The 27,149-nt window shown below is 39.6% G+C and overlaps 2 protein-coding genes across 7 annotated transcripts; one reads left to right on the forward strand and one right to left on the reverse strand.

Moving 5' to 3' along the window:
• Nucleotides 1-776: 776 nt before the first annotated feature.
• On the forward strand, nucleotides 777-26,476 carry LOC128092255 (protein IWS1 homolog). The gene is made up of 3 exons (XM_039573178.2): nucleotides 777-1,392; nucleotides 6,118-6,249; nucleotides 25,109-26,476. The coding sequence occupies exons 1-3, from the start codon at nucleotides 1,318-1,320 to the stop codon at nucleotides 26,321-26,323; spliced, it is 1,422 nt and encodes a 473-aa protein (XP_039429112.1). The 5' UTR covers nucleotides 777-1,317; the 3' UTR covers nucleotides 26,324-26,476.
• Nucleotides 6,491-24,868, reverse strand: LOC120412628 (uncharacterized). Of its 6 annotated transcripts, none has more exons than XM_039573182.2 (3): nucleotides 24,724-24,868; nucleotides 24,302-24,664; nucleotides 6,491-7,267 (listed from the first exon to the last, which is right to left on the reverse strand). In XM_039573182.2, the coding sequence occupies exons 2-3, from the start codon at nucleotides 24,654-24,656 to the stop codon at nucleotides 6,588-6,590; spliced, it is 1,035 nt and encodes a 344-aa protein (XP_039429116.1). In that variant the 5' UTR covers nucleotides 24,657-24,664; nucleotides 24,724-24,868; the 3' UTR covers nucleotides 6,491-6,587. The 6 variants fall into 6 exon arrangements, with proteins under 6 accessions (XP_039429116.1, XP_039429118.1, XP_039429117.1 ...); XM_039573184.2 differs by lacking the exon at nucleotides 6,491-7,267 and adding an exon at nucleotides 11,857-12,524; XM_039573183.2 differs by lacking the exon at nucleotides 6,491-7,267 and adding an exon at nucleotides 13,986-14,712.
• Nucleotides 26,477-27,149: the final 673 nt, after the last annotated feature.

The following is a 27,149-nucleotide window of genomic DNA, read 5'->3' on the forward strand; positions in this document are numbered from 1 at the left end:
AAATTGCTATATCTCGGGAATGATGCAACCAAATATCTTCAAATTTGTTTTGATAGTAGGTGAAAATATGTACTTTAATGCCCTGAAAAAAGAATTAAGAAAAAGTTGAAGTGTGCGCTCACACAAGCATCTGAATTTTTTGCCGATATACATGTATGTAACCCCTTAATAACAAGCCACAATATCAACATCTCAATGAAAAATGGCACTGATAATGCAAATAGCAGAAAAATTTGTTTGCAATAATTAATTAGTTTTCAAAAAATCTAAGACATAACAATTTTTTGTGTAAAGAAAACTTTTTTGCGGTACAATGAAAACTTACTTAAACTCTAAATATTTTTAAATAACTCAAACATGTTAAAATAAAAATAAACGCAAGGGAATGCTTTTAAAATTCATTTTAGCTGACTGCACTTGAAATAACATTGAAATTTTTAAGTTTTTTGAACAATTTTTTTTTTCAAAGGTGCTCAGATTTGGCATGTTAGTTGGCCAAAATTATAAGACCCGTATTTTTTTGCACCCTTTGATTAACTCTAAACAATTGGCTTAAACAAAAGTTCGAATCAACGGTATCTTTATGGGAAATCAAAAGCTTTGGTCAGACCATAAACCTAAATGACGCAAATTTGTCCGAAAATAATACCAGCGACGTCCAGGAGGTGTCGACAAAAAACGCTGCTTCTTCATTCATTCTTTGGTTTTCCAAAACACTGTCTAAATTTATGCCCCTACGGACTCCTTCCACGACAATCACCACCACCACCACCAGATTGCAGCGCAGTAAAACATGTGTCACTATAATAAAAACCCTACTCCATGCGCGTGTACCAAACCACTTGATCCCGGTCCTTAAGTTAGTCACCACCACCCACTACAAGCGCCGGCTTAAGCTAACAAGCTTCAGTGGTATTGGTGGATCGTTTTGAGCTTGCGACTAATTTCACTATAAATTAAAGTCTTTGGCGAAAATTTCGCACATAATATTAGTGACCAGTGACCGGCACACATCTTGCTTAGGAGGATTACAGCTGTGTGTGCAAGGGGTGTATGTGTGCTGTTGGTGTGTTTGTGTGTGGGTCTGAGTGACGTATTTCCGCCGGAAGGAACATTGAGGTTTCAAAGAGTGCATTTGTGTGTGAATTCAAACTATTTCCGGTTTCTAAAACTGGCGGGTTCCAGTTAGAATCTACTTAGTGAACATTAACAATTAAGTGTGTGTGACTCATCTTGTTGGAAGAACTTTCACCGAAGAAGGATTGGCAAAAATAAACTGTTTCGTTAAAACTCCCCATCAAAATCATAAAACAAACGATGAAACGTGTTGGATTGCTGCTGCTGGTGACGATCGCGATAGGATTGACCGAGGCTAGAATTCTACCGAATCGAGTAAGTGTTTTGAACCTGTGTGAACTGAATATTAAACAAGAGAATAAGTACAGTTTTTGGCACGCTTTTTTGCGATGACTAGGTATTATATTATATGTGATTGATGAATTTTTGGAGTTCTGAAATGCTACAAGCAATTAAAGCTCCATCGATTGTCCAATTTAACGGAAGGAAAATCTCAAGGAACGAGTTATATTAAAAATGTTAATTTATTCGTTATTGAGTATTTCATAGTTCTACAAAAAAAAAAAAATTACAATCCGACTCTAACGATTGATTATCCAAAGTCCTAAAAAAAATACTTAATTTTCATTTAAAAAATGAACTTCTAAAATCCATTGTAAGTAATTCAGAATACATTGTATAATGCTTATTTATGAACTTTGCATAAAATAAAAACTGTTCAGTACAAAACGTAAAAAGGAAAAAGTTGCACAAATTCATTGATATTTTCCTATTTTTTGGTAGATGCACTTGTTGTGATGTATGCAATTCCGTCGTGAAACGGTCTACTGTTCTCTACCAAAAATAACAGGATGGAAATTATTACCTTTCAATACCAGTGCTGAAAAGTTCTTCTTTTCAGTACTGAAAAGTTGAACTTTTCAGCTTTACTATCGAAAAATGAAACATTTTTAAATATTTTTTGTTATGAACGGTGAATTTACTTAACACATGCATGTTTGACATAAAATTCTTGTCAAAAAGCGATTTTCGGAATTGCAGAAAATTTTGTGTATACAGCAATTCCATTTGAAAAGAACCTAAACCGAAAAAAAAATTCTGGGGGTTCCTTGGCCAAAATAATTAGACCCGTATTTTTTTGTTTGGCCATTAGGGTGACCTACATCGTGCTAGGGTGGTTCAAAAAATGGCAATTTTCGTCATTTTTCGCAAAAAACACTTTTTTCAAAAAATCATATCTCCGCGTCATTTCATCCGATTTTAGCTGTCTTAGACGCAAAAGAAAGGTGATTAGTTTGGCTATTTGAGAAAAATAGTAAGAAGTTTCAAAAATCTAGCTTAACATTTGAAAAAGTCGTATGAAAACTTAAAATGGCGTTTTGACCGTGTCTGGACCAAAGAGCCTATGTCTGAAAATATTTTTGTCGGATTCCTCGGAAAATTTCACATAACATATCAAAAAATTGGCGATGTCGAACCGTACGTTTCCGAGATATGATTTGATGACACAATAAATTCCCAAAAATTTTATTAGGGGAATAGAATTTGCCTCTTCAAAAAAATCATAAAATACAAGGAAAAGCAAATCTTCTTGTTTAAGTGGCTTTTACATTGAAAACAAAACATTGAAATCAGACATGCATTTGAACGAACTGTACTTGCACTTCCCGTTCTTATAAGCACATCTAGGAGGCACAGAACATGGTGTTTTTACCACCTTACGAGAACGCGTGCCGAACTCTTAGCGGCTCTTTGAAGAATTGTACATGTATTTTTTTTAATGTTCTACTATTTTTCACTTATATTTTGAGCTAGGCCAGTTCTTTTCACGAAATGGTGTAGCGCCGAAGCTCAATCTGAGATCTTCAACATTTTTTTAAAATATTAAATTAAAACTCACCTTAAACAACAATGAAATTTATACATTTGCTAGTAAAGGGCACGATTAGTTGTTTCCTAACATGGAAATCCAACAGCACAGGTTTAAAAGGCCAAAGAATATGCAAAAACGGGTTTCCGTAAAAATGGTCATCAAACATCCGAATTTCTTAGCATAGCCCACTTGGCAGCTATTCCGGATAGTTTCTATTTGTTTCACACACTGATAATTGATAAATATTTCACTGCACGGTTTACTTAAGCCTTATTTTCCTCATTTTTCCATTACACAAAGTTGAATCCAGAAAAAACCATTGACATTTGCACGTACAGTTAAAGTTCTGACACAGAGCCCGTGCGCGTACTTTGATTAAAAACACGGTGTTTTTAAATCTTAGAAGAACAAGAGTAGCACCCGTGCCGTGCCGATGCACCTCTGATTGAAATACTGACAACTGAGCAATTCTCTACCAAATCGGTCTTTTTTCTTAAATTTTAATTTTTGTATTTTTTAATCCGGCTGAAACTTTTTTGGTGCCTTCGGTATGTCCAAAGAAGCCATTTTGCATCATTAGTTTGTCCATATAATTTGCCATACAAATTTGGCAGCTGGCCATACAAAAATACTATGTGAAAATTCAAAAATCTGTATCTTTTGAAGGAATTTTTTGATCGATTTGGTGTCTTCGGCAAAGTTGTAGGTATGGATACGGACTACACTGGAAAAAAATGATACACGGTAAAAAAATTTTTGGTGATTTTTTTATTTAACTTTTTATCACTTAAACTTGATTTGCAAAAAAAACACTATTTTTTATTTTTTTTTCTTTTTTGATATGTTTTAGAGGACATAAAATGCCAACTTTTCAGAAATTTCCAGGTTGTGCAAAAAATCATTGACCGAGTTATGAATTTTTTAATCAATACTGATTTTTTCAAAAAATCGAAATTTTGGTCGCAAAAATTTTTCAACTTCATTTTTCGATGTAAAATCAAATTTGCAATCAAAAAGTACTGTACTGAAATTTTGATAAAGTGCACCGTTTTCAAGTTAAATCCAATTTTAGGTGACTTTTTAAAAAATAGTCGCAGTTTTTCTTTTTTAAAAATTAGTGCACATGTTTGCCCACTTTTGAAAAAAATATTTTTGAAAAGCTGAGAAAATTCTCTATATTTTGCTTGTTTGAACTTTGTTGATACGACCCTTAGTTGCTGAGATATTGCCATGCAAAGGTTTAAAAACAGGAAAATTGATGTTTTCTATGTCTCACCCAAACAACCCACCATTTTCTAATGTCGATATCTCAGCAACTAATGGTCCGATTTTCAATGTTAAAATATGAAACATTCGTGAAATTTTTCGATCTTTTCGAAAAAAATACTTATTTTTTTGAAAAAAATCAGTATTGATTCAAAAATTCATAACTCTGTCAAAGATTTTTTGCACAACCTGGAAATTTCTGAAAAGTTGGCATTTTATGTCCTCTAAAACATATCAAAAAATAAAAAAAAATTAAAAATAATGTTTTTTTTGCAAATTAAGTTTTAGTGACAAAAAGTTAAATAAAAAATCACCAAAAATTTTTTTACCGTGTATCATTTTTTTCCAGTGTAGTCCGTACCCATACCTACAACTTTGCCGAAGACACCAAATCGATCAAAAAATTTCTTCAAAAGATACAGATTTTTGAATTTTCACTTATCATTTTTGTATGGACAGCTGCCAAATTTGTATGGAAAGTTATATGGACAAACTAATGATGCAAAATGGCTTCTTTGGGCATACCAAAGGCACCAAATAAGTTTCAGTCGGATTAAAAAATACAAAAAAAATCGAACGACCGAAATCTGAGAGAACTGCTCCATTCTTATTTTCTATCAGAACCAAGGAATAAAAACTATATATTTGGCTACATTCAAAATAAACCATGAAAGTTTATTTTTTATTGTTTTAATTGTTATTAAATGTCATATAAATTGTTTTCTCTCAGAAATAAGGTAGTAAGTGCTTCTATTCTTAAAGTTTTATTTTATTTGTTCAATTTTATTTCGTTTTTTTATTTGTTTCTGATATTTTGTTGACTTTTTTATAATTGTAATTTGTTGCTTTTAGTGGATAACTTGTAGTGTGCTCTTTTTGTCAAGTCAAGGAAGGAACTGTAGGATTTTACAAAGAGCCAAAATAAAGATTACAGATTAAAAACAGTTTTCGGTTGACAGGTAAATCCTAGCATTAGGTATTATAAAAGTTGGGAAAGAATCAGGAATTCGAAGATGGGATTTGTCTGGCCACCTTGAAATCATCTACAACAACTCTTCTAAAGACACCAATGCTCTAAAACTTCGATTTTTTTTTCAGAAAATCCACTTTCCACCTTATTTTGCGTTTTGGACAACTGCGGAGGAATTTAATGTTTGACTTTTGCTAAAAAAAAAATTTAAATCACAATTCCAACGAAACGAACCGTTCATCGCCAAAAATAACATAATAAAATGGAGTTTGACACTAATTTTGACGACATAACATTCAAGTTGAGAAAGAAATGTTTCACTGAAAAAAAACAATTCAAAGTGTGTTTTCCGATGTTGCAAAAAAAAATCGTTGAAAACTTGATTTTTTCAGCACTCGTCTTTTACATAAACAACTTGACCTTATGACTTCTATTTGAAGGGTCTTGTACAGAGCGTTCCCTTGCTTTTTTTCAACAGAAACATTAATAAAACTACAAACTGTTTTCCGTATTCCGAATGGAAAAAAACCTTGCAACTGAAATTGAACGATGATTCACATCATTTACCTCCAAATCCAACAATATTCATGAAGGACCGGCAATCGGAAAGAAAAAAATGTAACAAAACTATGAAGTAATGCAGTGCATAAACAATTAAAAGAAAATAAATTTCGTCATCGACTTTTGCTTTCTACTGAGTTGTGCTCCCACGTGAGTTGGCGGCAAAGCTCAAACCCTAATATAAACTGTACCATTCAAAGGTGTGCGCACACGCGTTTGGACATCGACATTAAGTCATCGACACCCCGGCACTATTTTCGACCGAACCGATAAATTTCCCTTTCGTCCGCAGGGGTGTCCCTTAAACAGATTGTTTAATTGCTTTACTTTTTTCAAATGCTTAATATATTTTTTTATATCTTTCCCCTAGGGCAAACAGGTGAAAGCCTACGCGTACGTGCTGCCCGCCGGTGCCGAGGAGATACGTGATGACATTAACCATTCATTTGTATGTGCGAATCGAACCGACGGATTCTACGTTGACGTTGATAATGACTGTCAGGTGAGTGAGTGGCCCCCGTTGTGGGTGGAAAGTTCATTGCGATAGATTGAGCGGAAAACCTTCACAGAAAAAAAATCAATTCTCGAAACCGTGAAGTCAGTTCACGATTATGAGAACCACGAAGGAATATATTCACGTTTATGGTGCAAATGCACCATACTCATGAATAAATTCCTTCGTGGATCTCACATTCGTGAACTTAATTCACGATTACGGGAATTGATTTTTTTCTGTGTTGGGATAATTTTGAGGAAAATTATAATTCATTTATTTCAATCATTTTTAGTTCAAGTGTTGAAAACCAATTCAGAGAGTCAAAATAGCCAAGAGAACAATTCTCAGTCCTGATTGCACCTGCCGACCGTCATCCGCCACGGCAATTTCACGTTACCAAGACGGAACATTTCCTCGATTGCCTTTTGGTACTTGCTCCGCAACTGGCGACCATTCGATTCTGCATTTCGCTTAAACTTTGCCATGCGCTCCTTGTCGCGGATTTTCGATGTCTTGTTGATAAAGCTGCACGTAATGCCAAATTTTCGCAACGTGCTTTCTGCAATTTGGAACAGAACGTTTTCGCGCGGTTTGTGGATCTTCGGTACGAAATCAAGTGGGTCCGCGACCCAGTCCATGAGCCCCACGTCCGGCTTGGTCCCGGCGTACAAAGCCTCCAGGACGTGCTTTTCGGGACACATTGCCAGGAAGGTTGAATGCTTTTGACTCCGGGCCCGTAATTCGTCGATAACGTCCTCCTCGAGGAAGTCCTGCTGCTGGCTCAACTCGACGGTCAGTGGGTGAGCGAACATGTACCGGTAATCGCGCAGGGCCTTCTCCTGCTGCACGGGGCCCTCGTACTGAACGATCAGTTGATTCGTGGAGAATCTTTTGGTGGACTTGGCCACGAATCCGGTGGCGCTTAGGATGTGATTCTCGATGAGGCGTGTTGGCAGTTGCATCATGTTCTGCGACAGTGCGTACACAACGCTATGGTTTGGGTCCATAATGTCCGGAGTACGACCTAAAGGAGAAGTTTCAAAGGCCACTTTAGAATTGATTTTAATTTTAAAGCTGATAATTTTTAGCTTCTCACAAAAATTATGATTTTTTCATATTTAAATGAAACATTGTCCGTTCAAATGGAATCATCATTGGTTCCTCCGTACAAGTCTCTGTTACAATAAAATCTCGCTTACTTTTTCAAAAGGTCCTATGTACACAGGACACCCATGACGCATTGGCTGTTTTGAAAAAAAGTAATGAAAGAGATTTACCAGAGGATATAGTTATAAGTAGTTCATGCAACAAGCTTCAAAAAGAAGAAAAAATCGGCACGTGTCGTACATTTCGTCGTTATCGTGCTATCTTGTCGCACGTGCATTTTGGACCAGAGTAAGTTGAGTATGCCATTTTGTGCAGCACTCAATGCCTCACTTTTTGACCTTCACAGTTCCCCAAAATTAGATTTCAAGCCTGAGATATTTAATAAAACCTGAAAAAAACTCCATGCATTGTTGTGTGAAAGAAGGTTTAATTTTAACGTGCTATCTTAACACACCCTGAAAATTGCTACAAGCGCGACAACTAGCCAAAGGGATTTTGCGTTTGACACACGTACATGCCCGAGTACTGTAAACATTTGTAGTTCAACTGGGGACTCCAAATTCAACAAAACTTCGGGACAATGCACAGATTTTTTTTTCATTAATTTTTTTTTTATTTGGTCCTTTTCGGTACTGGGACCTGGTTAGGACCGAGTCGGCTTTTGTAATTACAATTTGCTTAATGCTAAGAGTAATTACAGAGGATCTTGTGTGAATGCACAGAATGGTCAAAGAAAACGTGGTTGGTATTGCTTACATTGCGTGCTCTATTTTTTGTTTATTCAAGGTCAAACAAACGAGTTTTTCTCGGAACGTCAAAAACGCGACGTGCGGCAAGATAGCACGACAACGTCGATTTGCTAAAACATTATTGAGTCAATAGAAACTTTAAAAATATACTGGAGCAACTCTCTACGAAATCGGCCGATTTCGACCATTTTTATTTTTTGTATTTTTTTATTTGACTCAAACTTTGTGGGGGCCTTTCCTATGACCAAATAAGCTATTTTGTGTCATTGGTTCACCCATACAAGTCTCCATACAATTTTGGCTGCTGTCCATACAAAAATGGTATGTAAATATTCAAACAGCTGTAACTTTTGAGTGAATTTTCTGATCAATTTGGTGTCTTCGGCAAAGTTGTAGGTTGAGGACCATTGAGAAAAAAATAGGTACACGGAAAAAAAAATTGCAGATTTTTTTATCAACTTTTTTTTCACTAAAACTCAATTTCCCAAAATACGTATTTTTTGATTTTTGAGATTTTTTGATATGTTTTAGGGGACTAAAATCCGCAACTTTTGAGCTATAGAGAAACATGGTCAAAAAATCTGCCGCCAAGTTATGAATTTTTGAAAAAATAGTGATTTTTGGAAAAAATCCAAATTTTATGCAAAAACAAATTTGAAATCAATTTTTAATGCAAAATTGAATTTACAATCGAAAACTACTTTACAATTTTTTTGATAAAGCGCTTCGTTTTCAAGATATAGGCACCGAAAGTTTGATTTTAGCAAAATATTTGCAGTTTTTCGATTTTTAAAAATAGTGACCATGAGCGACCAGTTTTTCGATTTTTAAAAATAGTGACCATGAGCGACCATTTCTAAAAATATTTGTTTTGAAAAGTTCAGAAAATTTGCTATAAAATTGTCTAAGAGACATAGAAGATTGGACCTCGGGTTGCTGAGATACAGCCGCTTTAAGAAAAAGAAACACGAAAATTGAAGTTTTCTAAGTCTCACCAAAACAACCCACCATTTTCTAATGTCGATATCTCAGCAACTAATGGTCCGATTTTCAATGTTAATACATGAAACATTCGTGAAATTTTCCGATCTTTTCGAAAAATATATTTAGAAAAAAATTAAATCAAGACTAACATTTTAAATGAGCGTAATATTCAATGTTTGGCCCTATAAAAAAATATTTTTTTCGAAAAGATCGGAAAATTTCACGAATGTTTCATGTATTTACATTGAAAATCGGACCATTAGTTGCTGAGATATCGACATTAGAGAATGGTGGGTTGTTTTGGTGAGACTTAGAAAACTTCAATTTTCGTGTTTCTTTTTCTTAAAGCGGCTGTATCTCAGCAACCCGAGGTCCAATCTTCTATGTCTCTTAGACAATTTTATAGCAAATTTTCTGAACTTTTCAAAACAAATATTTTTAGAAATGGTCGCTCATGGTCACTATTTTTAAAAATCGAAAAACTGGTCGCTCATGGTCACTATTTTTAAAAATCGAAAAACTGCAAATATTTTGCTAAAATCAAACTTTCGGTGCCTATATCTTGAAAACGAAGCCCTTTATCAAAAAAATTGTAAAGTAGTTTTCGATTGCAAATTCAATTTTGCATTAAAAATTGATTTCAAATTTGTTTTTGCATGAAATTTGGATTTTTTTTCCAAAAATCACTATTTTTTCAAAAATTCATAACTTGGCGGCAGATTTTTTGACCATGTTTCTCTATAGCTCAAAAGTTGCGGATTTTAGTCCCCTAAAACATATCAAAAAATCTCGAAAATCAAAAAATACGTATTTTGGTAAATTGAGTTTCAGTAAAAAAAAAGTTGATAAAAAAATCTGCAAATTTTTTTTTCCGCGTACATATTTTTTTCTCAATTGTCCCCAACAATACCTACAACTTTGCCGAAGACACCAAAATGAATAGAAAATTCACTCAAAAGTTACAGCTGTTTGAATATTTACATACCATTTTTGTATGGACAGCAGCCAAAATTGTATGGAGACTTGTATGGGTGAACCAATGACACAAAATAGCTTATTTGGTCACAGGGAAGGCCCCCACAAAGTTTGAGCCAAATCAAAAAATACAAATAAAATCCATTTCCGGTTTTGGTAGAGAATTGCTCACTGGATGTTTTTTTTTCACACAACACGGTGCCATAAACATACTCGTTTTCTAGACTGAAAAAAATCTCAGATTCTCGAAAATATAGTTTGCAGAGGTGCTTTGCTTTCATACAATATTTTTAATTAAAAAAAAAGAAATTTGGAAAATTGGGTACTAAAGCCCTATGTCAATTTTTATCTACAACGGCAAAAAACAGGATAAAAAACCATTTCTGATCACTTTTTTCCATTTTAATGCAAAAAAAGAATTGACAAGACAACATTTTTTCGATGGATCAACTATGGTCCCCTTGGAACGAGCTGTCAAGTAGAACCTTTTCTGTCAAGAAGGACCGCGAGGTAAATGTTTCAAAATTGATTTAAAAATCCATTTTAAACTCTTTGTGGTCGTACAAAGGGTCATTGTACTCAGAAAAATAAGCTTTATCGCTGTAAACAATAATATCAGCAATCTAAGCTTCATTTTAGGACCCAATTGCCTAAAGATGTCCAAAAATAACTGGCAAAAGGTGCATTCCACGAAAAATAAAATGGGACCATTAGTTACTGAGAAATTGGCATTAGAAAATGTGGGAATGTTCGGATGAGACAATTTTCTTGTTTATTTTTCTTTTATTCGCTGTATATCATCATCGCTGTATTGTAAATTTTCTGAACTTTTGGATAACATATTTTCAGGAATGGAGAATCATGGACACTATTTTAAAATATCGAAAAACGGTTTTTTTAGTTAAATTTCTTCAAAAAAGTGCAGCTCATAAAAAAATCTGTAAAGTTTCGATAGCAAATTGGGTTTTACATAAAAACTGAAGTTAAAAAATTTCTTTGACTAAATTTTTTTTTCTCCAAATACACTCTTTTTTCAAAAAAAAATGTATCTCGGCGGTAAAAAGTGTAAAAGTGTAAATACTTTCTATGCCTCAAAAGTTGCGTTTTTTGTCCCATAAAACATCAAAAATTAAAACATGTTTTTTGTGAAATAAAAGTTACTTTAAAAATAGGCAATTTTTTTTCCGTGTACCTATTTTTTTCGGAATAGCCCTCATCAATACATATCACTTTGCCGAAGACATTGGTGTCTTCAGACCCACTTGATCGTTCAGAAAATTCCTTCAAAAGTTACAGATTTTCGAAATATGTATGTACCATTTTTGTATGGACAGCTGCCAAATTTGTATGGAGCCTTTTATGGGTGAACAGATGACACAAAATGGCCTCTTTGTCTTTGGTCATAGGGAAGGACCCCACAAAGTTTGAACCGAATAAAAAAAATTCATTATTCCGGTTTTGGTGGAAACCTGTTAACAGGGGTGATTAGGGACATATAGGGCGAACAGGCCCCCAGGACAATTATGCGTAGAAACACAGAAAACGAATGAAAAATTTCAGTCACGTTTTTCTCAGTTGCACTTTTTTGAAAATGGGACGAATATGCGTAGGTACAGGCCTAACTTTTCATTTTTCATTTTTTTTTTTCCTTTTTTTTTTTCTTTTGAAAAATTGGTTCCGCCGCCGTATGATATGGAATATGATGAAAATCGGTATCTTTCATTTATATTTTATAAATCTATGGAGTAGGAAAAACATTCATGTGATATTTGAAGAGATAGTTCTTTTCATGTAGTAAGTTTTGAACAAAGTGATATTTTATTCAAAGCTTTCTCTATTAACGTAAAAAAATACAGATCTGTGCTGAAATTTCTAGTTCCAACCATTAGTCGTACGCGGATTCCTCCTGCATTGCCGTCTGCCACGGCAGCTGAGCTTTGACGGGGATATTCCTTTTAGGCTTCTTGTTGAAGGTACACTTAACTCTGAAGTTTTTCTTGATCGCTTTCGCAATGATGAGTTGCTTCGCCTTGCTGGGCACGGCAACGGGTTGCACCGCTGGAAGTTCCGTGCAGTGGGCCCAATCTGTGGGCACGTCCGGGCTGGACCCGGTGTACAGTGCTTCCAGCACGTGCTTCTCGGGACACATAGCCATGAACCCGGGGGTGTTCCGAATTCGATGGCGGATTTCGTCCATTACGTTCAACTCGACAAAGCGCTGCATCGTCTCCCTGTTCAATCGGTACGGTTCCAGGTACGGATATCGGCTCAGGGCCTTCTGCAACTGTTGCACGTCGTCGTACTGCACGATCAGGTGTCGGCCGGAAGCCCTTCGGGAACACGTGATGACGGCTTCGGTATTGCCTTCGATGTGCTCCTCGATGAGAGTATCCGGCCAACTTGCGAACACGTCCGGTAGAACGTATCCGGCGCTGCGATTTAGTCTCATACGGTCTGCGAACCGCCCTAGCAAGGAGTGGAAAGATGCAAAAACAAGAAATAATAGTTTGGTCGTGTTCCAAATTTGGTATGGATTGTGGTAAAACAACATTAAATATCGTTTCTTCGGTAATCGGTAATTCGGTAATTTCGGAATACACCCTTCCGGCAGCAGCTGAAGATTCATGCAGTCCCACGTCGCATGTTCGGGTGTAGACCTACGGAAGACCTTGCCGCGAGGATAGGTGAGTAAGACTATACGAGCCACCTACGGCATAATTCCTCGGGCTCCCCAGGTCAACCATAAGCTACCCCAGGTTCTCCGTGCAGGACACATTGGGGGTAGAAAGCGGATAGAATAAGCAAAAGATCAAAGCAGGCCGCGAGGCATACTTTTAAAGTGGTTTGTATCTGCAAAGGAATTTGTATTAACAAAAGGATCAAACACAAAGAGGCGATACTAATTAGTACTTCCCTGCGACCTTGGAGGTCTCTCGGTTGGACATAGAGCCGTGGACACCAAGCTTGGTAGCAATCCTCGTCAGTCGGTGTGGTATTGATCACAGCTGGTGTTTTTTGCCCCTCCATCGTCTGTTGTATCCTGCGGCTGCGTAGCAAGTCAGATGCTCGCTCATTCAGTTTGAAACGAAAAGAACAAAAGAGAACACAAGAAAACATTAGATTCTGATAGTGAGTTTCAAATCAGCTGTAAAGTGTAGTATCATATTAAATATAAATAATAATAAAAATATTTTCACTTCATGATTATTTATAGACACATTATTTATTTTGCTTTCACTATCACTTTCACTATTTCTTCGGGTCGTCTAATTTTCGTCGTGTTCCCGTACTTAGAAATTTCCGCATAACTAATCACTGCTGGTTATTAGTGTCATGTCGAACATGTTACAAGCTAACACAACAGTGACACAGAAACAGAACTTCACAAGCACGGGAATTTGCACACGACCTCCCAGTGAATTAATACCGAGCTTTAACTATTTTCATACTACTATTACCTAAAATGTCCAAAGCAGCTCAGTAAAACTCACTGGGAGCGTTCCACAATTTAGCCCCATCCGGGGGGAGCTTATCCCTTTGTACCCTCGTGTTTGTTTCCTTTGATCAGTAGTCTAGGTAGTCCAAGAATGTTCAGCACAAGTTTGAATCGAAAGCAATTGCTTGAACAGCTGAACGGATCAAACTGTTGCTTCCCTTGCTGAACAAACTATGCTACTGTTACTAAGGAAACAAAAGGATGAAACATCATGATTTGATGTTCTAACAGGTACGTTCAACTAGCCAGCTGCGAGAGCCATCAGCCCGGCCGGGAACCAGTCCATATCTGTCGAGTACAGCATACGGTGTTGTTCACAAAATATCAAATACAGTGAACACAACACTAAGGCTATACGTATGAACTGGCGGGATGGAAGCACGTGGACACCTCCCCCCAACATTAAATATCGTTTCTTCGTTACTTTAATCATGTTTATTCAAACTGGAAAACTGTTCGAGCTTGTCCCAAATAGTACAAGTTTAAAAGATAACTCCTAGTTTCCCATTGCCGCGCGCCAAGGCAACGGCACCTTCAGGGGCGACGCTTCCAACGACTCGAGATATCGCTGACGGCTCTGTTTTACATTTGTGGCCGCGAATTTGCGGAACTTTTTCACCGCTTTCTGATTCTGTCGATTATTTCTGAGCTTAGAGACAAAGTTACAATGTATGCCGAATGTGGTCAGCACGAGGCGAGCTACATTAAGCTGAAACTGAGCATTCGGAAGGACGATGCAAGAGCCAACTTGCAGGACCGAGCTTTGGACCCAGTCCATGGGTACATTCGGGGTACAGCCGGTGCAAAGTGCGTCCAGCACGTGCCTCTCGGGACCCATCACCATGAACGGTGTGTGTGCGATCTGGTGGCGGATTTCGCAAAACACTTCGTTTTCCACGAACCGCTGAAAGTAGATGACTTGTCCGGCCAGCGAGTGCGGCAAAAGGTAACGATAACGCTTAAGGGCGAGCTCCTGGTGGGGTCTGTTGATGTACTGCACGATCAGCTGCCTTTCGTCTTGTCGCTTGGTAGAGTGAGTCACGGCTTGGGTTTCCTTCTTGATGTGTTCTGCAATTATGTGATCCGGCCAGTGGGCCATGGTCTCTGTGATGTTGTATCTGACGCTTTTATCCGCCCATATTGGCTCTGGCACGCGCCCTAAGGGAGGGGAGAAATTTGAATGCAAGGGAGTTCTAAGTTTTGATGAACACAGATCGTTAATAAACCTTAAATTAATGTTTTGAAAAAATGTTTGAGCTCGATTATCTTTTTTTTTGTGAAATTCTGATGTACCGTAAAAAGTATTTTTTCGGTGATTTTTTTCTTCCGTCAATACTTAGATAATAATTAGTTGAAAACTATTGGAGAATACTGTAGCAGGCCTTGACCTGCACAGCTGATGCAAGTCAGTTCAATCCCGACCACCAAGCAAGTCGGATGTAATAAACAGTTTTTCCGTTACAACTAAACTGTCTTTTAGTAGCCTAGCAACGGCTCTAACACAGGCCTGCCCAACGTCCGGCCCGTGAAGCCATTTCATCCGGCCCGCGACGGCTTTTCAAAAAAGTTCTATGACCGGCCCTTAAGGCTGTTCATGAAATATTTAATAAATTAATTGATTGTCTGAATTAATAAAAAGTAAGCTTGAAATAAAATTTTAACATAAAATAACAATATTCTTCATGTTTGAATTTAATTTTTCTAATTTCTATAATGATATTTTTGAACTGATAAATTGTGCAAGAAAACAAAATTATCCATTTCGTGAAATTTTGAAATTAATGAAAAAAAAATTTGGATTGTTGTCTAAAAATGTACAAAATGACTCGAAATTTAAATTCCTTTCAGTTTTAACTGTGTTTTCTTCAAATCAAAGTTTTTTTCTATTTTCATTTTTTTTTTTTGATAAATTACTTAACAAAAACTAATGTATTTTTACAGAACAACTTTTCTGTGATAAAGTTTCTTTGAAAAAAAAAAAACTTTAAAAAGCAAATTATTCGTACTGATCGCTGCAAATATTAAAAAAATGTTTAAAAATGTCTCAAAATGAGTCAAGAAATTAGGGAGCAAAATTTTAATTTTGAAGAATAACGATTTTTTTTTCATTTTAAAATATTTTTTCAAAAAATTAGAATAAAGGCGTACTACAAAGTTTTTTTGTAAAAGATATCCGAATCCAAGTTTCGTTTGAATAAATTTTATCATGTCTCATTAATTTTATTATACTGTAGTGTTGAGGAAATTAAACTTTAAAAAATTGCAACGACCAATGAAATTTGAATGTTTTTTTTAGTTATATTGAGGTGTTTAATTGCAATCGTCAAAAACAATAACTTTACAATTTTAAACGAACAAAAATTAAAATATGTCAGATAAACACATTTTTAAAAGTTATCTTTGTGTTTTATTATTAAAATGTTTCAAAAGATAGATCCGGCCCGCCACTGCTTCAGAAAAATCAGATATGGCCCGAAGGGCCAAAAGGTTGGGCACCCCTGCTCTAACAAATACAATTTCGCAATACACATTCGTTTGTTTTTTTTTTTTATTAGGATAAATCTTTATCCATGTATTCCTTAGGTCAAAAGAAGCAATTTTGCATCATTAGTTTTTCCATACAAGAGCAATTCTCTACGAAATCGGCCGATTTCGACCATTTTTATTTTTTGTATTTTTTTTTATTTAGCTCAAAGTTTGTGGGGGCCTTCTTTATGACCAAAGAAGCTATGTTGTGTCATTGGTTCACCCATACAAGTCTCCATACAATTTTGGCAGCTGTCCATACAAAAATGGTACGTAAATATTCAAACAGCTATAACTTTTGAGTGAATTTTCTGATCAATTTGGTGTCGTCGGCAAAGTTGTAGGTATTGTTGAGGACTATTGAGAAAAATAGGTATACGGAAAAAATTGCCGATTTTTTATTAGGTTTTTGTTTTACAAAAACTCAATTTACCAAAATACGATTTCCGAGATTTTTTTATATGTTTTAGGGGACAAAAATCCGGAACTTTTGAACCATAGAGAAGTATGGTCAAAAAATCTACCAACGAGTTATGATTAAAAAAAACAGTGATTTTTGGAAAAAAAACGAAATTTCACACAAACAAAATTTACCTATTTTTTATGTAAAATTGAACTTGCAATCGAAAACTACTTTACAGATTTTGTGATAAAGGGCTCCGTTTTTAGGTAGCCACCGAAAGTTTGAATTTAAATATTATTTTCGAAAAGATCGAAAAATTTCCTTTTTTTTAAAAGGTCCAATAAACCAAATTTCCAGTTTTTGCTTTTTGGGTGTTAATACATGTGTGTTTTTTTTTTTATTTTATTGATAGAATTTTTCATTTCCGTTCAGTTTAGTTTGCTGGACAACTTGTGATCAAATTCGACAAAACATTCGATCATTTTTCGACGTCTACTTTCTGGGCGCCATTTGGAACAGCAGCCGTCCGTTCCGATAGCCGTACGAGTTAATCAGCGACAGCCGGAAACCCTTGCGGCACTTTTTGTCCCCGTTGGCCGCTACTCGGAAGAACTTTTGCACTTCCCGCTGCAGCTCCGCATCCGGAACTTGTGTAAGTTCGGCAACAAAGTCGCACACTAGCCCGAAGTTTTGCTGAACCGCTTGAGCAATCTGCAGCCGAACTTGTGGCGGATGGGAGCCGAAGCGACACGAGTAGTACCCGAGCTTCGGAGTCTTGTGTCCTTTGTAATAGCTGGGTAGATTTGGTTTTTGGCCGGAGCACAGCGCGTCCAGCACGTGCCGCTCGGGACCCATCACCATGAACGGCGTGTGCGCGATCTGGTGGCGGATTTCGCCCATGACGTCCTGTTCGAGGAAGTGTTGGTTGTAGATAGTTTGTCCGTCCAGCGAGTGTGGCATAAAGTACTGATAGCGGCGGAGGGCTTTCTCCCGCTGGTAGGCGTTGACGTACTGGACGATGACTTGCGAAGAGTTGAGTCGTTTGATGGATCGGATATTGGACAAGGTTTCCACTTTGATGTGCTGTACAATGATATGATCCGGCCAATGGGTCATCTTGTCTGGAAGGTCGTATCCAACGCTCTGATCCACCAGAATAAAGTCTGGCACGCGCCCTGAGAGGGGGATGAGAAAATGTAGGAAAATCTTGAAACTTTTTGCCACATATTGCGAGCGATTATGAATTTTCAGTCGAAAGTCGAAAGAAATTTCTGTCTTTCTTAGTATCGCCGTACTTTTCAAACTAAAACATACTTTGAAATTCAGTAGTGAAAATGTTCCAGTTTATTTCTACCAACTCAATAGATTACAAAATAGTTTCATGTTAAATGATGATTAGTTGTAAAATGTAGAAAATCGAGATTAAAATCTGGGCGCATTAGCGCTGCAGCTTGGACCGCCACTTTTTCGCAATATACTCCAACCCCAGATTGTACAAATCATCATACTTGGAAGATTCGCGCCGTCCACTGCTCCGAACATACAGTACCGGCTCACCCGAAGCCGCCTCGAGGTATTCTTCATCGACGTCCGGGAATCGATCCCTCCAACGTCGCACACTCAACCCCCTTTTAGCGGCCTTTTTCTCAACCTTCCTAATGGCTTTCCGCGCCAGTCGCTTGACCCGTTTTTCCTGCTTGCGTCCTCGCATATCCCTCGTCGTATCGACCTGGTCCACCTTCCACTCTTCCCAGACCGGTGGCCGGATGCCCTTGTAGAGCGCCTCCAAGATGGCTCCCTCCGGCATCAGAAACATGAACCGCGGGTTGGCCGTTATGTGGAACATCATCTCGCTTTGGACGTGCTGCTCCAGGAAGCGCTGCCGCGGTTGGTTCGAGTCCATGTGGCCTGGCCGTACCGCGCATAGGCCACTTCCCCGCTGGATGGCGCGCTCCATGCTGGCGGGGTCGGAAAATTCAACGAAAGCTTCCTGCTGAGAATGCTTCACGGTGCAAACCACCACCGTCGTGCTGCCGCCGGAACTTTGCACCAGCTCGTTCTCGAGCACCTGTTCCGTCACCGAGCCCGAATGCTTCCGGATGGTGTACTGTACGCTCTTGGCCGGGTCGAAGAATAGCGGGACGCGGCCTGGCGAGGGAGCAGAGAGAAAAACGGGACCTCAGAACCTTCGGTAGACGATGATCCTCTTCGGGGGATTGAATGCTCAACAGATATGAAATTTGAATTTACACAGGGTATTCAAAAGTCATCTTTTGAGCTCGACATTCGAAACTTGATCAAACTCGATAAACGCAATTGATTTAAGTAATTTTATTTCTTTTAAGTTCTACTTTGAAATGTTTAGTTCACATTATTTAGTAAGTTATAACATCGACTGTAATTGTGTTTGGTTACGACACCCTATTAGCCTACACTCTACATCAAGGCACGGTAGAATAAAGAATTCATTTGAAGCTGGCTTCAAGTATTCTGATCTGTTCATAGTTGATACCTTCCACAATTCGCCTCAAGTACTCCATCCCATCGTGGTGCAACTCGACGTGCTGCTGCTCGAGGGGCGTCAGTTGCTTCTGCTTCACCCGCCAGGGAGCACGATACGTCCGCAAGAAGGACTCGGCATTCAGATTGCCACGAGCAGTTTCCACAACGGCCGTTAACTCCTCGTCCAAATCGGGAAACATCGAGGCGTAAAGCGCAACACTCAGCCGGCGCTCGGCAGCAAGCTCTCGGATTTTGCCCATGGCTTCCTGCACATAATCCAGGTTGGAACCGGCTCTCGGCGAGGGTTCGTACAACAGCGCACCATGAACATCTATTGTTTTCCCCTCATAGAGCGCTCGTTGCAGGGTGAAGTTGGGCAAAAGTCGAAGACCTTTATTTCTTTTAATTTTACCTCTAACGTCCTGCTCGATGAAGCGTTGCCGGCAAACGTCCGTTGAAATTCTGAAGAGAAAAGTCGTGTCCTTATTCGCAACCTTTAAGGCTTGCTGCAGTTTCTCGGCGTCGCCGAAATCGACCAGCACGTGTTCCTTCGAGTTACGTGCACTGCATACGACTCTTTGGGCGGTGATCTTCTCGAGCGCGGCCTCAAAAGATTCCAAAGGAGAATCTTTGGCGACTCCGGCCAGCTGACGAACCGTCACCGCTTTGTCCGATTCGAAATAGAGCCGTTTGCGCCCTGCGTTGGAAGAAACCATTTTAAATCTTTTAAATATGTTGCTATTCTAACGCTGGGACAAATGATACTCGCAAGTCAAGGTTGAAATAGTTTTATTGAATTCAAGAGTGGTAATAACAAGTCATCTTAACCCTACAATCAGTTCAGCAGTCGCTTGGTAATCACGCCCTGAACGTAATTCAGTCCTTCGTTGTGCAGATGGACGTGCATCCACTCCCAGGGATTCAGCTGATTCTGGCGTAACTGCCACGGGGCCACGTACGTCTGTATGAAGCCAATGGCCTGAGAATCGCCGTTCGACGCCTGCAAAACGGCCATGAACTGGTTGTACGCATTCGGAAACATCGCCCGGTACAGGTCAATGCTCAGGTGGCGCTGCGCAGCAACCGTTTGGATACGCCTCAAAGCCTGAATCACGTGGTCATGATTGGCGGGAAGCCGTGCTTGACGTTTCTTTTTCCGCTGCATCAGTTTTCGTAAAACGTCCGGGCTCGGCAGTTCCTGAACAAACTGCTGACGCTTCCGGATCTCCTGTTTGATGTCGGCTTCGATGAAGCGTTGCTTCAGTGCTGGCGTCTTAATTGAGGTCAAACCGATCCCCTTACGATAAGCCAATCGGATGCCGGTTTCCATCTCCTCTGAGGATTTGAACTCGAGCAGCACCTGGTCGAGCGCGTTTCGGGCATTGCAGCTAATGGCTTTGCAGGTTGCCTTTCGAACTTCGTCCTCGAACATCTGTGCTGGAGAATCGTCGCAGACACCCGGCACTTGACCGACGACTTGCACCGTACTGTCAGGACTGAAATAGTGCCGATTGCGTCCTGCGGGAGGAGAACGGAAAAGGAAACCTGTTGGTAGGATTCGTAACTGGTTATATCTGGAGTTTTAAATAAACAAAAGTTTATCTTTTTGCCGCCTAAAGTAAGCGGTATTCATAAACTTCATTGGACCTTTACAAAAAAAACTCCAGATACTTTCTTTTCCGTTCGTTCAACTTTTCAGCATTTGTTTTGAAAGAGGTTACTATTTGATTCTGTGATTTTTGGTACAGAAAAGTAGGCTGTTTTGTCGTTTAAGAATTACAGGAAAAGGAAGTAGTTTCACGTGAAACTACTTACTTTTCCTGTCATTCTTGAACGAAGAAATAGCCTACTTTTCTGTACCAAAAATAATAGAATCAAATAGTAACCTCTTTCAAAATAAATGCTGAAAAGTTCTACTTTTCAGCTCTGAAATGGATGCTGAAAAGTTGAACTTTTCAGCACCTGTTTCGAAAAGTAAAACTTTTCAACATTGACAAAATACATGAACATTTGACTTATCATTCCACTCAAAGGGTGTTTTTCGAAATTGCAAAAAATGTTGTATGGAACTCGTTGCAAAACTTGATTTTTTCAGCACTCGTCGTATTTATCCAACTCGGTGAACCTCGTTGGATAAATGTACGACTCGTGCTTAAAAAATCTTCTTTTTGCAACTTGTTGCATAAACTACTATTTAACAATTCCGTTGTGACACTACTAACTTTTCCTGTCAATCTCGAACGGTGAAAAAGCCTACTTTTCTCTACCAAAAATAACAGTAACCCTTTTCAAACCAAATGCTGAAAAGTTCTACTTTTCAGTACTGAAACGGATGCTGAAAAGTTGAACTTTTCAGCACTTGTTTGGAAAATTAATACTTTTCAACATTTTTTTGAATTAAACGATTCATTGACTGTTCAAAGGGTGTTTTGCGGAATTGCAAAGATGTTGTATGGAACTCGTTGCAAAACTTGATTTTTTAATCACTCGTCGTATTTATCCAACTCGGTGAATCTCGTTGGATAAATGTACGACTCGTGCTGAAAAAATCTTCTTTTTGCAACTTGTTGCATAAACTACTATGTTTTAGGTTTATATGTAATAGCAAAAAAAGTGTACTGTTCACACTTTGTGCACTTTGATTTTTTCAAAAATACTAGACAGAGCCGAATGGTTTTTCTCAAAAGATTGTATTGAGAATTAGGGCGGTAAAAGGAGCGAAACGCACTAACTCTTCATACAAACTTTGGAGAAACCCTATTCGGCCCTGTCTGAATATTGTTGATAAATTTAAAGTGCACGGGTTTCTGGGGACTCCAAAGTTTCAAGTTCGTCGAGTTGGGCGATGTATTGCAAACATCGCACCAAATTACATCTGCACACCAAATCTTTGCACACTGAAAAGCATACCAATTATCCAAAGACTCGATTATCCGAAATGAAATTCATCCAAGGCCTTGGGATATTCAGGTTTGTATTGATTTGTTATGGGCTACCAAGCCTAGTGGTAACGCTTCCGCTTTATAAGCGGTAGATCGGGGTTCAAATCCCGGCTCGGATTATGAAATAGCCACTAAATCAGCTTTGTAAATGCGGCCCGAAACTTTTCATGGGAAATGGGAAAAAATTCTTACTCCCCTTACTGCGTTACGTAATAAAAGAAAGCTCCCTAAGAGTTATTCATAGCATTGGTGTCTACCCGTAGTTGCTACTCTGTTATTGACCAGGACCTCCAAGAATTGCTCCATAGAGTTATCTAAGCCCGATCTCACACACACTAGCACACCATTTGTTTTGCTGGCCGGTACAAAATTTAACCTCACTTTTTTTCGTGTGCGTACACGCAATACATGCACACGTAGATAACTCTATGGACCACAGATAAAGAGTAGGAACCAATCATCACCACTTCGCAACTTTCAAATGTCCCTATCATGCTAGCCAATCACAGCGCCGGCCACGACCAGTGGTAAGACACGGGGAAGTGGATAGGAATTTTAGTCCGATACTTGAGTGATGAAGACTGCTAAATCGGCTGCGTCTTCGACAAAGTATCACGTGAGGTTTGAGGGTGTTAGTAAGATGGGTGTGAAGCCAGGATTCACCGTGGTAAGTGATGTGGCCGGTCAAATCTATTTATAGTCATTATTTAATTCTTCGTATGTTCTTGGATTCATTTTGGAAGCTTTCCAATTCGGTTCACCAAGCTTTTTGTGGTGAATTCTGGTCGTGTTGAAAGTTCAATATTCGCCTAACAATTATGCAACCAGTAAGTGTCCTTGAATTCAACTTGCATTCAATAGGGGGATGGCGTCGCTATTTTTAGACCACGTTTTCCACTTTTTCTCCATCGAAACTGACTACTTTATCGACTTCATTTTGCTGGGCGAGATAGGACGCCGTCTATTTTTAGACGATGACTCAGCACTTTTCCACTCTTGCACTTAAAAAAACCAGGTGGCAGCACGATGTAACGCCACGTCCCTATATTGCATTTCCTGTTCTTAGGTACACAGATTCCAATCAAGTTTCTTGGATTCTTATAGCATTCTTAATCCTTCTAGTCAACTAAGCCTCGATGGTCTGGTGGTTTGCATTTTTGTCTGCTGACCCAAAGGACGGGGGATCGAACCCCGCCGCGAGCTAATGAATTTTTCTTTCGTTCATATTCAAGTGTTCAGAATTTCTTCTTTCCATAATTTCTCGATAGGAGCAGATGGGAATCGAACCCAGAACCTTCCGCTTACAAAGCGAACAGCGTAACCATTCAGCCACGCCTACCCCCAAAAGAAAGCTCCCCACTCGGAAAATAATCTGGTAAATTTGAGTGTCTGGCGCTGGCGGACGTTTGTCGTGCAGTTCAGACACACTTGGCACACTTTATCCTAGACAAATTTTGCGTAACGCCAGATGAATCTGGCGAAAATCGGGCGAAAGTTCTGCCAGCTGTCTGGCACAAAAATCAACCGGTTCAATCGGTTGAACCGTGCACGACCGGTTTGTGTCATATTCGCCAGAAATCATGGCAGAAATCTGGGGTAAATCTGGGGGAAATTCTGCCAGATGGCTGGCGCAAGCCCCCAGACGAACGCCAGAATTGTGCCCGCCATTTCCGACCGGGTCCCTAAGAGTTATTCCTATAAAAACTAATGAAGATATTGCCAAAAACAGTTTGTCTTTTTTTCAATTCCTGAAATCGTGAGCACCACGAAAGAATATCGAGAAATTAAAAGTGAGAGTGTATGCAACATGGAGTTAAACTTTCTGTGAAGTTGCAGTGAAGATTACAATGGCACTTTGAAAAGTTTAACTCCATGTTGCACGCACACATTCTCACTTTTAATTTCTCGATATATTCACTTCTATAGTGCAAAAGCATCATACTCATGATTTTGTTCCCATATATGGGACAATGGGAGCATTCATTTAATACGTAACGCAAAAAAAATGGATTTTAAGACCGCCTCGCAACAAAATTTCGATACAATTTTTAAAGAAATGTAGGCGTTTTTGCAAATTTTTATAAGTGCTTATATGAAAATTTTGCGTTACGTAACATTAATTTTTCATCACACCCCCCCCCCTCCCTAAATTTTCGTAACATTTCGTAACAGACGACGACACCCCCTCCCCCCCAAACGGCTTTACGTAATAAAAGAAAGCTCCCAAACCAACGGGGGTTTAGAGTATTTTGTTGGAGTTCTTCAAAAAGGCTTTAGGAAATGACCAAAGGTAACTCCTGAATGCACCTCCAGACAACGTCGTTCGTTCAGTTCCAAACCCCGACCAATGATTATGCTCTCTCTCTCGACTTACCCGGAAAAACGTTCAACCGATGGCCGTAGTACTTGTCGCGGTGCAGGTACTTGACGGCGTCCTGCGCGTCCCTCTGGCGGGTTAGGTAAACCAAGCAATCGTACAGCTTGGTCTTGTCCTGGTAGCTCTGGAACGGATCGTTCTGCGCACTGCGCACAAACACCATCCGGGCGAGCAGGCCCTTCGAGGCGAAGTACTGTTGCACACGGGCAACTAACTCCGCCCGCTGTTGGCACAGAAAGTTGCCCACATAGACGGGGAAGAAGGCCGCCGGCGGGAAGTCCCGGTCCTTCGAACCCGGTGGCCACAGGTCGGCCGCAGAGTACTTGGGATTGCGGGCCGGAACTTGTGCCATTTTCGGAGCTGGTTTCAGGGGAAACGGGTTATTTTTGTGAACTGTAAGGCCGTTGGGTGATGCTTACCTTGCTTTCGGAGGATTCGTTCCAGATTCTTCGACGAAACCGGCGTCTGGTTCTGAACGCGTTGCTAACACGTTTGATGGTTTGTTGTTTTCTGATACAAAAAAAGCTTGCTCGAGCTTGACAGACTGCAACGGAGCTTTCCGTTAATGCCGTCAGCGCAGAGTTGCCAGAGACACATTTATCTGTATTTCTCGTCTGCAGATGTTTCGGCGTAAAGTTGACTATGAATCAACCCAGTCAGGATAAATGCGGGTAGAAATCGATCATAGGTTTCTACTTAAGTTTGATAATTTATTATAAATCTATCCAAGGTCCATCCGTAAATCAGTCAAAACGAATATTAAATTTCAATAATTTAACAAATAAAAATCTCTGTCTTCCCCAGATTTTTCACCGCTGCCAGGACCGAGCCCGTTTCAGTTTCATTTGTGCTGAGAAGACCGTTTTCAGCCAAATGTATCAAACATGCGTGCACGAAGGCCAGCTAGGCTTCCCGTGCGAAGACTCGCCCATGTTCTTCCCCGAGGGCGAACAGCAGCAACCTGAAGGGGCAACCACGGACGTGGAAGAGCCGGCGCCACCAAAGGCTGCGATGCCTTCGCAGGAACTGCTTCCGCCGATGGAACCAGCGGCCGATGGTGCAGCAAGTCAGAACGAGAACGAAGCAGAAAAGGTGGGACTGCTGAACATGCCCGTGTTGAGCGATAACTTTGTGCATAACTACGATCACCAGCAGATGCACGACGATACGTTCGATCCTGTTGAGGAGATCGACAACACGGCACAGGAGGTGATCGATGGACAGGTCGCCGAGGTGCAAGCTTCGGAAGTCGCTACAGAAGAACAAGACAATACTCAGGAAGTTGAGATTAGCGAAGATGATAATAAAACCGTTGAGGATAACGAAGAGCAGAGTACTGTACATGATGCTGCCGTTGAGTCGAGTGATGTTGAAGAAAGCGAGCCGGAGGTAGTTTTGCTGGAAGACAACCACGTGGACGTTCAGTCGGGATTGCAAAACGATGAACAAACCGTCGAAGAAAGTGAACCAGTTGTTCTGGATGTTCAACAAGATGAACAACCCACTGTAGCCTTGGAAATAGAAGCTCCCCAAGACGAACAAACCCAAGAGGACGACTCCATCAACAAGGTGCAGTCCGACGAAGAAGAGCAAACTCCCGAAAAGGTCGACGACGCAACAGCTGTCCAAATCGAGGAAGCAAACCCGGAAGTTACAAACGAAATCGAATCACATGATGTGACTCCCGTTTTGGACAACGAAGTTGTTTCCGAAATTGAACTGAGCGACGCCAGTCACGAAAACACCGACCAAAGGGTCAGCGAACCGCTAGTTTTGGCCGAAACCACCGACAACGAGCAAACCGAAGTGACGCAAGACCAGCCGAGCGAACCCGCCGAAGAGCAGCAGCAGCAGTCGGTGGCGAGTGGGGCCGCCCTTGCCGTAGAAGGTTCCTCGGCGCGGACAGCGGACCTGCCCGAGTTTATCGTTTCGACGGTGGCGGATTTGCGAAAGGGAGTGCCGGCGCCACCGCTGAGGAGGAGGAAAACTTTCCTCTTCAAGGCGGACGCCAGAACGTGAGCAATTAAACGGCGGCTAGCGCGGGCTAGATATAGACAAGGAAGGCATACACACAGCACGTTGACGTTTGCTTTTTTAGGTTAAGTTTATTTATTTTGCGGCCAGTTAGTGAAAAATCGAGAAAATAAAGTCTGGAAAATGTTTTTAATAAAATTGTTTTCGTTGTTTTTGATTCTACTGGTTGAGAAGTCCATCAAAAACTGCGAATTCTGAAACAGAATTCACTTCGAATCGTTTACGAATTCCGGTTCAGACGCAACAACCGGTGCGTACACAGAACCGGTTGTTGCGTTTGAAACGGATTTCGTAAACGATCAAATTGAGTTCGTTTTCAGAATTCCGACTGAGTTGACTGGGTCATAGGTTCTTATAAAAAAAAAGCTAGACATAGCTCAAGTATGACTGACAGCTGTCAAAATCTTGAAACTACATGCTCAGAATTCGTCGAACAATGGGGTGTCATGGGTTTCATCAGTTTGAAAACTGGTTTTGAAGTTTGAGTGCTTTTTAATTCGAATACCGTCATCTTGGGCGAATTGGGACAGCTGTTTTAACCTTGTTGCACAATATTTGGATATTTTTAATTGGTTTCGGATAGAACAGACACAGATTAACAAAAATAGTACATCGATTTCTAAATTACATGCTTTGAAATGTTCTAAAACCTGCTGTCCCTATTCAGACTGTAGTCCCGATTCGCCCCAGATGACGGTTCGACTTTCGAAGTAGACTAATTTGAATTAACGAATCCGCTCTGTACTTTATTTAAATATTTTAGAAATATGTTTGAAAATTTATGTAACTCAACCAGGCAAAGGCAAAGTTT

The sequence above is a fragment of the Culex pipiens genome, chromosome 3 (assembly GCF_016801865.2).
Source record: "Culex pipiens pallens isolate TS chromosome 3, TS_CPP_V2, whole genome shotgun sequence".
NCBI lineage: Eukaryota > Metazoa > Arthropoda > Insecta > Diptera > Culicidae > Culex > Culex pipiens.